The sequence below is a fragment of the Thermobia domestica genome, chromosome 13 (assembly GCF_964235325.1).
Source record: "Thermobia domestica chromosome 13, izTheDome1.hap1.1, whole genome shotgun sequence".
NCBI classification, from domain to species: domain Eukaryota; kingdom Metazoa; phylum Arthropoda; class Insecta; order Zygentoma; family Lepismatidae; genus Thermobia; species Thermobia domestica.
The window spans coordinates 94189548-94202973 of NC_137466.1; the positions used below are offsets into that span (position 1 = coordinate 94189548).

The 13426-nt window shown below is 33.6% G+C and overlaps 1 protein-coding gene and 1 non-coding gene across 2 annotated transcripts in view; both read right to left on the bottom strand.

Moving 5' to 3' along the window:
• FeCH (ferrochelatase, mitochondrial) overlaps window positions 1-13426 on the bottom strand; it is an 89124-nt gene that overhangs the window by 36916 nt on the left and 38782 nt on the right. Inside the window, exons 3-4 of the mRNA XM_081736107.1 lie at window positions 2582-2684; window positions 1858-1976 (exon numbers count right to left, since the gene is read on the bottom strand). Coding sequence (XP_081592233.1) covers window positions 1858-1976; window positions 2582-2684 — 222 coding nt within the window. The remainder of the gene's footprint in view (window positions 1-1857; window positions 1977-2581; window positions 2685-13426) is intronic.
• On the bottom strand, window positions 10659-10730 carry TRNAP-UGG (transfer RNA proline (anticodon UGG)). Its single transcript has one exon. It is a non-coding gene; the product is annotated as a tRNA-Pro (tRNA).

The window sequence follows — 13426 nt, forward strand, 5'->3', positions numbered from 1 at the left end:
CTTTAATTCACCAGTGTTCTTTTTCCTTACTCTTAAGGTCTTTAGATCATACAATTTATTTTAATTTTATTATTACGCGCCTGTGTCAGTGCACTTCTTTTCATTTTCACTTTTTTTTCTTTTAGATGCTTCTATTATGGCTTCTGATACTTCAAACTTTGGAAGTTTATAAACTGACGCAATTGCTTTATACAAAGATCTACAAGCAATTAAAAAGTTCTCTCATATGTTTGCAAACAAACATTTTTTATTTTACAGAAAATGCTTGTTCAATAGCTGCATTAGCATTGAATTTTGTAGAGATGAGACGAAAAAATTTAATAATGACTTTACTAAAAAAATTAAGAAAACGGATTTACCCAAAATGTGTTTTCTTTTAGTTAGATCCAAAAAAGTTTCAGTAGATTTTTCTACCTTCATCAATTCGAAAAGAAAGAAAAAAAAATTATTGCTAAATGCTTCTCACAATCGTATTTGTGTATCATCAAATTTAAGTATTTACCAAGAATATTTATCATCAACTAACCAGTGCCAAAGTAAGGTAAGTTTTGGATAATTTTTGAGTTCAGATAATTTTTGGAGAACTAAGTTGAGTTCATCGTATATAAACGATGTTATTATGAAATACGATTTTCCTTCATGAGCTATACGTAGAAACAAAAGCATTTGAAATACATTGAACAATTAGTGTAGTTTAATGTGATTTTAAAATTTTTTCCGACAAATATTTCCATTTTTAAAAATAAGAAATGACTAGGTCAATATGTCCTTCACGGGGCAAGAAATCGTTTCAAAGTAAGTACAGAAACCTCCACGATAAATAGTCTATATACAAAAAACTGGCAACTACAGTTCCCCATGAGACAAAAGTTAAGGCTATCTCATCTCGAAAAGACTGCGTGAAAGTGATGTCTCGTCTAGGAAAATGTATCTGTTTTTATTGGGAGAACTCTGTCTAGTACCGTATATACTCGAATCTAAGGCGCACTTTTTCTGCCAAAATTTCAGATATAAAATGGGTGGCGCGTCTTGGCTCTGCACAAAACTGCTCCGACAATGGGGTTGACTAAAGTGTGTACAGCCGCTCATTTCTTGGAACGCACACAGCATGCAAGTGACGTCACACTTGTAAGATAGTGCCTTTGTTCTCTTTTTAATCTTGGCATTTAAATGTTTGGTTTGAACAAATAAATCTGTATGATTTTTTGTACTGTCATATTCTGAGTTGTTTGAACATCCAGAATGCGTTTTAGAATTGAATACAAGAAATTGGCACAAGTTTTGAAGTTTAGAAATGGGAGTGCGTTTTAGATTTGAGGGTGTCTTAGATTCGAGTATATACGGTATTATATACTGTCACAAAAATTCTATCTCATCTCGTCTAGCAAGAAAATAAGATTATAAGGATGTCTTGACTGCTTAAGCTTTTAAAAATCTAAACAAACAATTGAGAGTTTCAGGGGAAGGGGATAGCTGAAGGTGGTCTTAAGAGGGCCAGCTAGGGGTCTGTAACTGACGAGTGTGAAAGTATGCACTGAAATTGTCATATATCTTCACAAACAAACAAACAAAGAAAAAGAAAAAAGAATAAGAAAACATTCTTGGGTAAGTCAATTTTCTTACATTAGTTAAGTACTTCAGCTTACTAATGTATTTGTTCATTTTCTTCATTCGCAATACTGATTAAGAAATCACTGAGTCTTATTTCCTTAATACTATGGACTTCTGTGGAAAGTTTTCGCCACAAAACGATTTCTTGGCTTACTTGCTCAATTCTCAATTTCCATTTTTTTCTTTTTTGATTGATAGGTACCCTGCTTTGACAAATGAACTCAAAACAAAAACATTCTCACCTACCTTTCAATCTCCTGGAGAGCATCTTCCGTGAGTGGTGAAGCATAACGAAATCCAACGTAATATTTATGAGGAGCTGTATCTGGAGATATTTTATCTAGTTGCTGACACATAAGTTGGCCCTTCAAAAGAAAACAAATATCAACTGAATAATCTACCTATAGTTAGTATTTCAATATCTGAAACATTAAAGTGTCTATTTTCTTCTACTCCTTTAACCTGGCCAAGTGGCTAGAGGGTATATCTTTTGTACATGAGATCTCGGGTTCGATTCCGGGTGGGAGAGTATCGGGTGCATTACAATGATTCAGATCCCACTTTAAGCTGTTGGTTCCACGCTATAAAGCCTTACTGTTGATAAAGGGCGTAAACACAAATCAAACAATCTTTTGTTTAAAAAATAAAATTAAATAATCGTTTGTTAAATCAAGTATCTTCAGCAAGTTTTCTTAAAATATTTTTTGGTAATTTTAAAACATCTTTACATTGATATAACGTTCACAGGATGATAAAAGCAACTGCTGTTCTTCTTCTTCTTCTTCTTCTTCTTCTTCTTATTATTATTATTATTATTATTATTTCTAAAGATTTACTCCCGCCCCAAATCATTTTTTCGTCCTCAAGATATAGCAGACCAATTGTCTTCATTGTTCGATCTTCGCGAAATTCATAACATTGAGAACAAATTTATGCTTAAAATATATTGCCTTGGAAATATCACACTTACTTGTTTCTGAGTCCACTTTAAAATGGGGGATCCACCTCCTATTTCACCATATTTCTTCTGAACTTCCGGTGTTCTCCGTTTAGCTATATAAGGACCAAGTTTGCTGTAATGATATATAATGAACAGAAATCATTTTGAGTATAAAATACATAGCATATTACAATGTCTTTAAAATACATATTACATCTTAAAGTGTTTATAATTTAACATCTCGATATACACTCTAGGCTGGAAGAGAAAAATCTAATCAGTGGTGTACGCAGAAGTTTGTCAAGGGAGATTCAAGCTCTTAAGTTTATAATAATTGCAAGTGTTTGTATGTATATATATTCTGATATGATAAATAAATGTTTATTCTTGCATAATAAAATTAAAACGCTCTACCAATTGCACACGCCACTGGAGCTCGTACTATACATATAATTAAGTGATCGCTGAATTGGTAGAATGAATATAGTGGGGAAAAGCTACGGGAGACGACATTGATAACCAAAAATCAATATAAACTGCGTCACTTTAACTTTTGCACTAGAAGTAAGCGTTATGCGATTAAGACACTGTCTCCCTCATTCATTCTTCCTCCGGTATCCGGAGCATTATTATAAAAAAGGGCGGTTAAATTATGCAATGACAAGCAATATCTCAAATACATTGATCATTTTATCTTACAGGACTTTCTAAGAACTACATCGCTATAGAAGTCAAATTTTCGACATTCTTTAGCTAGTTTGTAAAATAGGAAAAGAGAAAAGGTGAATCACGGTTACCTTGATGATGAAAACTAGTATCAAATTGGGAAAAGCGTGGAAATAAAACACAAAATGGAGCAATTACTTCTTACTTCCGAGGCATTTTTAACCATTCATTATTAACTGTTGTGACGTACGGGAAAGTTAAAATTTTAATGATGTTGCAAAGCAACAAGAATGGCTAGCTCCTGCTTACGTTTGCAAAATGATTTTAAACTACTCAGCCGGGGCGGCTGACTACTGAAATAAGCATGATGTGCATTACAACATTACAATTTCAGACTTTGTATCTGACAATATGCTTAACAGAAATGAATAATCAAAACCAACCTTCGGCTTTATTTCCAGTAGTTAGTTCTGCACCAACTTAAATGGATATACATTCTCGACTGTGTGCTGTTTTCTTAATGTTTAAATGTACCATTTTGTAATTTAAACATTTTAACAAATATGTTAGCATGTAGCTATCCCTATGGAAGATTAGGATGAAGTTCAAACCCCTCGACACTTTGGCTATAATGCACTTTTGGCTATTATACATTAGTCTAAGTCCATTGTTATTGGTGGTTCTATAAGGAAGGCTAAAATCAAACAGAACTATACTTTCAAAGACTACTTCAAGAAGATCATTAAAGCCATTAATTGAACTCATTTATAGACAATATATTTAAAAACAGTTATTGATATTGCCAGAAAATAATTATAGTATACAGGAAACCTTCGTAAGGACAAAGGTAAACTAAAATTCATACTTCGGACTGATAAAATACTGCCCTTCCCGATGTAACTCTTAAAAAAAATGTAGCATTATATTTTTCAAACTACGCCAAAACATGTATTTCTCTAAGCAGAATCAATAAACAAAGAAATAATCTATAAAACAGAATAATAGTACCTACAGATATTATTCAAACTTTGGGAATATACTGAAACTCGCCTAAGATTTCTTTGCAGAGAAACCTCTAATGAATACTTAAACATAGAGCCACGGAATGGAATATGCCTTAGTACACCTTATAACGTCTACTAATAGATGCCGAAATAACCTTAACAAATATAAATAAAACATTCTAGTAACCCGCAGTTCTACCTGAAATTGCAATAATACCTAAGTTCTCTTACTCTAGTTTCAGAAACACCAGAGAATATCGAGAAAAAATTCAAACCACCACAACTATTGAAAATATTACAGTGAGTATCAATATCACGTATATATCTTAGAATCCCCTAACATACCCGAACAATGTATGAAGTAATTAGCAAAAGTACCAATGATACAGGAAGAGAGGCACATATGAAAAATAATAACTGTTGAGAAATAAGTATAAACATTGAGAAATAAGTATTTCGGAGACAGAACAATTTCATCACAGGTTGGATGTCAACAGGGTGATCCTGCAGGACCGATGCTATTTAGTTTAGCAATTCACCCAATAATTAGTGCGTTACGTTCAAAACTAAATGTGTTTTATCTTGATGATGGTACTTTAGGTGGATCACCACAGACAGTCATACACGACTTAAATGTTTTACTCGTGGAATCAAGTAAAATAGGACTACAAATAAATCCATTAAAATGTGAGCTATTTTTTACGTCGGGAACACCAGATCCCATCATTGAAGCTCAATTTCAAGCTGTGCTACCTGGAATACGAACAATATCAACTCATGAGATATCATTATTGGGAGCACCACTACACGAAGATGGATATGATAATTGTTTGGAGGATCATCTAAATAGTTTTAAAACAATAACCGAGAGGTTGAAAAAAGTACCAGCACATATAGCCTTTTTCCTTTTAAAAAATTGTTTAGGTATTCCTAAATTGACTTATTTTTTACGTACCGTTCCAACTTGGTTCAGGCCAACTAAAATTTTTCAACTAGATGACATTTTGAAAAAGTGTCTGCAATCAATAATTAATTATAAGTTAAATGAAACTCAATGGGCACAAGCAAGCTTACCCATTCGTTTAGGAGGTTTAGGGGTACGGAAAGTTTCAGATTTGAGTCTCCCTGCATTCTTGTCTTCTTCTTATGGGGTGTTGTCGCTCGTCTCCAAAGTTCTTAATATTCCAGTTGACGAAGTGAAGATTCCTCATCTGACAGAGGCATTAGAAATATGGAGAGGCATTTACAACACAGTTCCGGTTGTAAAGGAGTTGCAAAGAAAATGGGATGAAATTGTAATCAACGAGATAGCTGAAAATGAGGTAGTTTCGCAAAATGACATTGATTCAGCTCGCCTCAAAGCACTACGTCAAAAAGAGTCTGGAGCATGGTTGCAAGCCACACCCTCTAAAAACATCGGAACATTTTTAGAAACAAATATTTTTCAAATATGTGTAGCTTTACGCCTAGGACTTAGTATTTGCTATGAATTCACATGTGCGTGTCAAAGTCGGATGGATGAGAAAGGCTTACACGCATTAAGTTGCATCAAAAGTGGAGGGAGAATTTCACGTCACAGTGAATTAAATCAAATAATAAAACGAACCCTCACCAGTATAGACTGTCCTAACATTTTAGAGCCACCAGGAATGTATCGGAATGACAATAAGCGGCCAGATGGAATTACTTTGACACCTTGGAAAAGGGGTCAATGTCTAGTATGGGATGTAACATGTGTAGATACTTTTGCCCCATCTTACTTAACGTCAACTAGTGAAGAAGCGGGAAGTGCAGCAGAGACAGCGTGTATGCGGAAGCATTCTAAATATTCAAAACTTAAAGAAGATCGCATTTTTATTGCGTTTGCCACGGAAACAATGGGTGTTTTTAGCAAAGAAGCCAGAATGTTTTTAAAGGAATTAGGATCAAAATTAATTAATAAATCAGGAGATCCTAGAAGTTGTTACTTTTTGACACAAAGGATAAGCCTAGCCATACAAAGAGGCAATGCCATTAGCATATTAAATTCCTTCCCATCTTCACCCAAGCTAGACGAAATTTTTTATCTAAAATAAATATAAACATTTTCTGAATGTTAATAATTGCTACTTCAAAGACATATACAGTATAAAATGATATTTTTGTTTATTATTGTGTGACTGGGATTATGGCAAAATCTAAGTATAGAGGACTGAAACACTTATTAATCATCATGTGTTATCCTTCGTTTCTACAATTGTCGGTTTATATAGTACCAAAATTATGTTTAATTTTTACTGTTTGCTGGTTTAAATATGTTAATTTTGATGTTTCTCTAAAAGTTTAACTGTGCATTATAGTATAAACATTATTTGCACTTTCAAAATAATACAAAGAATTATGAATTTATAGTGATAAATCAAAAATACTAAAAGAGAGAAAGGGTAAAATAAGGCAAGGTATATCCAGTACGTAATGTCGTTAAGACAATCCAGGTTTCGTTCACATTTTATTATCAATTACAATTTATCCTTTCTAAACTTGAGAATTATTACATTGTAATCTTACAACATATCCCTATGTATATTGATTTTTTCTTTGAAAACTGTTAACTTTCATCTGAGAATATATACTCATTCTCATATATATGAAAATGAGTATATATTCTCAGATGAAAATTCACAGTTTTCAAAGAAAAAATCAATACACATAGGGATATGTTGTAAGATTATTATGTAATAATTTTCAAGTTTAGAAAGGATAAATTGTAATTGAGTTCCCTTAAAACGAAAAACACGAATTTAAATATTGTTTATAATTATATAAATACTTTCTATACGTGAATTTCAAAATAACTACAATACCGTCTATTTACATCTGTCGTTTAATTCAAAATGTGTCAGATTGAATGGAGGTGAGTATTGGAATAACTACACACTGATTTCTAGCAATCGAGTGGCCAACTACTGGGATTTTTACATGTATGGTTTAGTGTTGCCGCAGAGACAGTCTCGAATCTCGTCTCGCTTTAGACACGAGATGAGACATTTCTCGAATCTAGTGGACAACAATCTTAGGTTTCAAACACTATTTTAGTGTTCCATGATTCATAGTATAAGAACTACAAATTGATAAAATGATTATACGAACATACTGAAGAGTATTTATCAACTATTAAAGATATGCAAGTCATTACACAATATACTTCAATAATATATATGGTTAATATTGTTGAACCATATCCTTCGTTTATGGTTGATGTTATCGTATTATACTCTTTGGAGCCCTCTCATGGTGCAGAAAGATTATGGTTACTCATAAATGAATTAAGAAAAAAATCAGGGCATGCTATCTGAAAATAAATTTATAAAACAAAATGAGAAAAAATTCGAGACGAGCTTTTCATGAATCGAGTCGAGACTAGAAATAATGCTTCAAGAATCGAGACGAGATGAAGGTTCTACAAAAAATTATGAGATAAGACAAATCTTATTTGTCGTTAGAGATGCAAGAGCGTGGAAAAAATGCTTAAAATACGTAGTATTTCTCGGCGGATTTTTCGCCTGAGAAATTTTTGGCTTTATAAAATATTTCAATTACAGGGAACAGATAGCAGTACGTTCCACATTTGTTTTGTCATTATAACTTGTAACAATATTTAGTTACTGTATTCTTAAGAGATAATCCTGGAAAAGTTCAAGAAACAAAGAAAACTAGTTATTCGATAGGAAAGAAAAAGTACATATCTGCAAACGCTGTGGGCTTTCTAGTTCCAATGAATTGTTTAGAGCTATTATATTAACGTTCAACGTTAAAAATGTTTTAGTTAAAAGTTCACTAGTGTTAGCAGCAACAACTGTTCTGAAAGAGTAACAAATTTCGTGGAATAAAATCATCGTTTAAAATTATGAACAAACTAAAATTTCATTGTAACTAATATAATATTTATTGAGGCTGCTAAAATTCGAGAAGGGAAACATTCAAAACGCTATCCACAAGTTTCTTATTACAAAAATCTTTACATGCTGTAACTGTGAAGGAAGAAGGTATTCTGTGAATAATGCTGTTAAAGTAACGTCATACCCAAAATGGCCGTTTATGTCATTAATCTTGTAACTAAACTCTTTAAAGTTTAGAGTTCAATGCTAGCCATGCGTAAGCAAGATTTTATATCAAAACAAAAGTTGTTTTGTATCTGTTTCTTGGTTTATGGCACGTTTTCTTTGCCTGCTAGGTCGAGTTTAGGCAACCAGGTTTATGCTACCAAAGCGACACATGGGATTCTCTATGTGCGTTGTATAACTTGCACCTGCAGATGAATGCAATGCTAATTTCAAAACCAATCAAGACAGCCAACCCCGGACTGAACATAAGACTCAGAAATACATGAATCTTGTAAACTCACTTTCTTCATTGTAGAACCCAAGTGGTACTTGAACAAAAATGTTATAAAACTCAAAAAAGCGAAAACTTTCTTTTTTCTTTTTTTTTTTTTTTTCAAACAAGCCGGTTATTTCTGCATCTCTATTTCTCGTCTCATGGGTAACACTAGTCGGATTTAAAAAAAAAAAAAAAACTTCACAAGTGAGTTAATAATTCAGTTTCTTAGCTCAAAATGTTACACTTATGTCCTCGAAACTTTATTCCTTTTACAAATAATTTCGCACTATGAATACATTACAATCATAAATGATATGTGTAATAATTTTACAAAATAAATTTTGCGCTTAATAATATCCTACATACATTTACATATTGAAAAAAGTTATTGTTGCTAAAATCAAGGGCATATCCACGGGGGGTGAACCGGTTCCGGATTCCCCTAAACTTCTTAATTTAACATACATTTGTGCACTTGATCAATAAAACTATACTTGTTTATCAGGGAAATGCTTGATGTAAAATGAAAATTTGATTTTACACGTCATCTGTACTCTTTCTCTTATAAAAACAATCTACATTTTTTTTCCGAAAATGTAGCTGGAAGTTTTTTACAATTACTTACCGTCTTTTCAGGTGCAGAATAACACCTGTTCAATACTACATAATAGACACAGTGGCTTGTAGTTTTGAACCTCTCCCAACAAAAATTACTGGATGCGCGCCTGGCTGAAAGTAATAAGTGAGGTTTCACTTTCCTATAAAGTTCACTTCTTAATTATATTTTAGCAAACCACGAATTTTATACAAATGTTAGGAGGTCTTCTTATTTGCGAAAATTCATTCTTCTTCCACCAGATAGTAAATCAGAGCAGAATTGAGGCTGACAACAGGATCCCTGTTTTAGATTTTTGTTCGCGATTCGTTTGGCTGGAAGCTGCGATTTGTTTGTTTAGTATACTTTCAAGTGCTATATGACCGACTAATGGGGGGTGATTGACTACTAGCGCATATTCCCTATAACAGAGCGGAAGTGATTTCAGAAGACTTGATCCGGGGAAAATTTTTAGTACAGAGAGGATGAGGAGAAAAACAACGGGAATATGGTAACGTAATTCGTTCGAAAGTTTCGTGGCCTTTTCCAGCTACACTAAGACGTGGAGTTAAAGATTAAGGTTGAATCGGAACCACCGTAATACCTTCAAACTTTTAAAGTTAAAAATTAGAACGCCCTCCCATAGGAATAGAGCCCCGGACCACGTGTGCTAACTCTATACCAGCGGGCAGAACTGTTTCGAGAATTTCGTTAGCAGCTCATTTACACATAATTACCATTCTTGGAAGTCACTGAATGGATTTTAATAGCTTACGATAAATAATTTTCAGCAAACTTTGATGGTTGCGAACAAGATTATTTTCCTTTCAATCAGCATGTGCGGCAGCACATGCAGTCAAGTTCCTTCTTTGAATTGGGATTGCTTTTGCACCAAAGCAACCTAAACTAATATTGGACTATAAACGTATTTTCTAGTTTTACGTCGCTATCGTACCTTTGCAGAAAGATATCGCTTCCACAAGGCTAATCAGAAAATACGATTTCAATTTTACAGCCCTATCGATTTACCTACTAGGATAATGCAGGATAAATTAAAGGGGAACGGGATCCACTAATACACTAAATAAGTATGTAGATGGAGGGCTGTGGCAGATTAGGTATCTTGCAGTCTTAGGCAATTTATGTCCGGAAGCTTCTCGAAGCAGTCCACTAATGAAACTTATCCAAATGTTAATGTTTTGTTTTTCGCCCCTGGGATTTATTCTTTGCTCTGGGGACCCCACGTACCAGAGGTAAGAGCTCTACCACTGAGCCACCGCGCTCTTTCATTAAAACATGAGTAACTAATAAATTTTGATATCTGATAAAAAAAAAATGCCTGTCACTGTGCACAAATATACCGTAAACTGCAAAAATAAAAAAAAAAACTCTATATTTACATTCCACTATAATAATGTGACTTTTCGATATTACTTTAATAAAATCTAGACATAATTTAAAAAAAAAGAAAATTTCAAAAAGCGGGCTCAGCCGGGATTTGAACCCGGGACCTCCTGCACCCAAAGCAGGAATCATACCCCTAGACCACTGAGCCGCACCATTTAACCCGTCTCCAGTGTCACTAGTCAAGGCCGAGCGTTCCAGCACTGCGACTGTGGCTGCATCCACGACAAAGAGCAATTCAAACAATGTAAGACCTTGAGATGTTCTGATCATCTTTTTTAGTCAGAAAAATTAAACAATTTTGTTCATTCATTAAATTTACCCATATAATATCTAATATGTAACTGTACAAAAACAAAATCTGGATTCAATACATTTAATCAATATCGCAATATGGAAGTCATTTTTTCGAGTTGATATGGGATTACACTCTTAATTGGCAATAATTTATTTGCCCAAGTTTGATTTATTGAAGTAGAAGACTCAATGTTTTAAAAAAATATGTTATCACAGAAAAAATGAAAAAAAAAAAATAGGTGGAAGTGTCAAGATTTTGTAGCCTACGCGATTATACCTACGTAAAAAAAAAAAAAATCAATTTCAGGATGCATTGCTTTACGTCACGCAACTAAACTGTTTATATTCTTGTAAACAAATTTAGTGTAATTAATTTGTCACAAGAAAACATAAAAAATTGAACATTAATAACAATAATAATAAAATTTGGATTAAGTTTATAATGCCTGCTCCAGTTGATATCCTTAAGCATAGACGAGAAATTACACTTTGTTAATTTTAACAATATGGATACAAACTTCCTTGACACTAAGCTAACCTGACCCTACTTATCCCTACCTTACCTTACTCTATTCTACTCTACCCTACTCTACTATAAGGTACACTTTTAATTTTAAAGCGGTCCTACTTATCGATGAGCTACTGGAACATGTATTATAAAGTTTACTGTAAAATTCAGTTAATATTCGATATTATTATTATTATTATTATTATTATTATTATTATTATTATTATTTGGAATTGGTTAATGGGCTTCAGTAGGCCTAATATACAGAATTAATATTTCACTATAGTACGCTACAAGGAAAGAAGACATTACTCGTACTCTCTACATTCAGTAATGTGAAAATTCTGGATATCTGACACTGTAGGGAATATAGGAGAAATATTAACTGATATGTATTATTACTAGTAATGGCACCGAGATCGAGACGGGTGTTTGATCTAGACGAGATCGAGACTCTACGTATTGAAACTTACACAATATGTTTTGATTTTAATTTAGCGTCTCTTTCAGCAGCGAAGCTATATGATGCGTTGACCTACAGCTTAACGTGGGATCCGAACCACATGAGCTCCCGCCGGGAATCGAACCCAGATCTTCCATGCCAAACGCGTGTACGCTATCTACATAGAAAGGGAGATCGAGAGACTAGCTCGAAACAAAACCGAGACAGACATTTGTGATTCGAGACGAGACCAAACCTATTTTCGAAAGTCTCTGTTTTGTTTCGAATATTGACAGAAATGACTGAAATTTTTTTCTACTCTAAATTCGTTGCGTGGTAAGATTGTGGAAAGAATAGTATCATTTGAGGTTTTTAAAAACTGAAATGAAATCTTACGTTCCACGGTTATGCCGGCTAGGCTAAAGGAGACGGTGATGGCGAGAAATGAATGAGATGGACGAATGAAAAAGTGGGAGGAAACGGGAGAACCCCGAGAAAACCCACGCACACGGTGTTTGTCCACCACAAAGTCCACTTGGCGCGAACTGGGATCGAGGCAAGGGACCTACTGCTCAAGAGGCACTCCACAACTGAGCCACCGCGGCTCCCATTTTTTAAATTTTGTCAGAGGGGATGTCTATTGAATCTCGCCTTTTTTATTAGTATATTAGTATTCAATTTATTAAAACGCATATAATTCTCAAAATCAGGGGGACAATTGGTTCTTACACTCCCTACATGATGCCCTTGAATGGAACGATCAGTGGTCGAAGTGAGACGGTACGCGGTGGTATGCCAAACCGAATCTGGTTTTAAAGTGATCAAAACATACCGTCACTGGAGAGTAGACGCTAAATACCTTTAATAAATCCATTTTTAAACATAATAATTGACGAAAAGCTATGGAAGTAAAAATATATATATATATATATATATATATATATATATATATATATATATATATATATATATATATATATATATATATATATATATATATATATATATAATTTCTAAGTTGGCAACCCAGACATTTTTATCATTTTCCTACCTTTGTTGTAAAAATAAGGTGTTTTCAAAGAAATTCATTTAGTTTATATTTTGATGTATCATATTTAATTTTTTTTCTTATGTATGTGTCGTCTTGCTTTAATGCATATAAATATCGTGTTTTGAACATGGGCGAATTTAGGGGTTGTCTGCTGCGGGGATCAGATTTCCGGGAGTTTGGATTACTTCTCAGTCGAATGAGGGGTCCGGGAGTTTTCCACAATAAATTGTTAGTATAACACTCGGATTTTGAGCATTTTCGTGTATAATTCTCCATGCCGGTGATGGCCAATTTCTTTAAACTAAGGGGCCGCATCATAGAAATTTCTATGTGGCGAGGGCCGCAAATTCATATGATACTTTTCTTTACGTTTGTACTATACACTCATTACACCCTAGCCCAGAAATGAATTATTCTGTTATCAGGTATCTATTAAACAATCGACAACCAAAACACCGACATAGGAAGAATCGCATTTCTAAGTTGATATTAATGTATTAGTCCAAATCATTACATTTTAACTATATTTATAAAATTTTTATGCACACA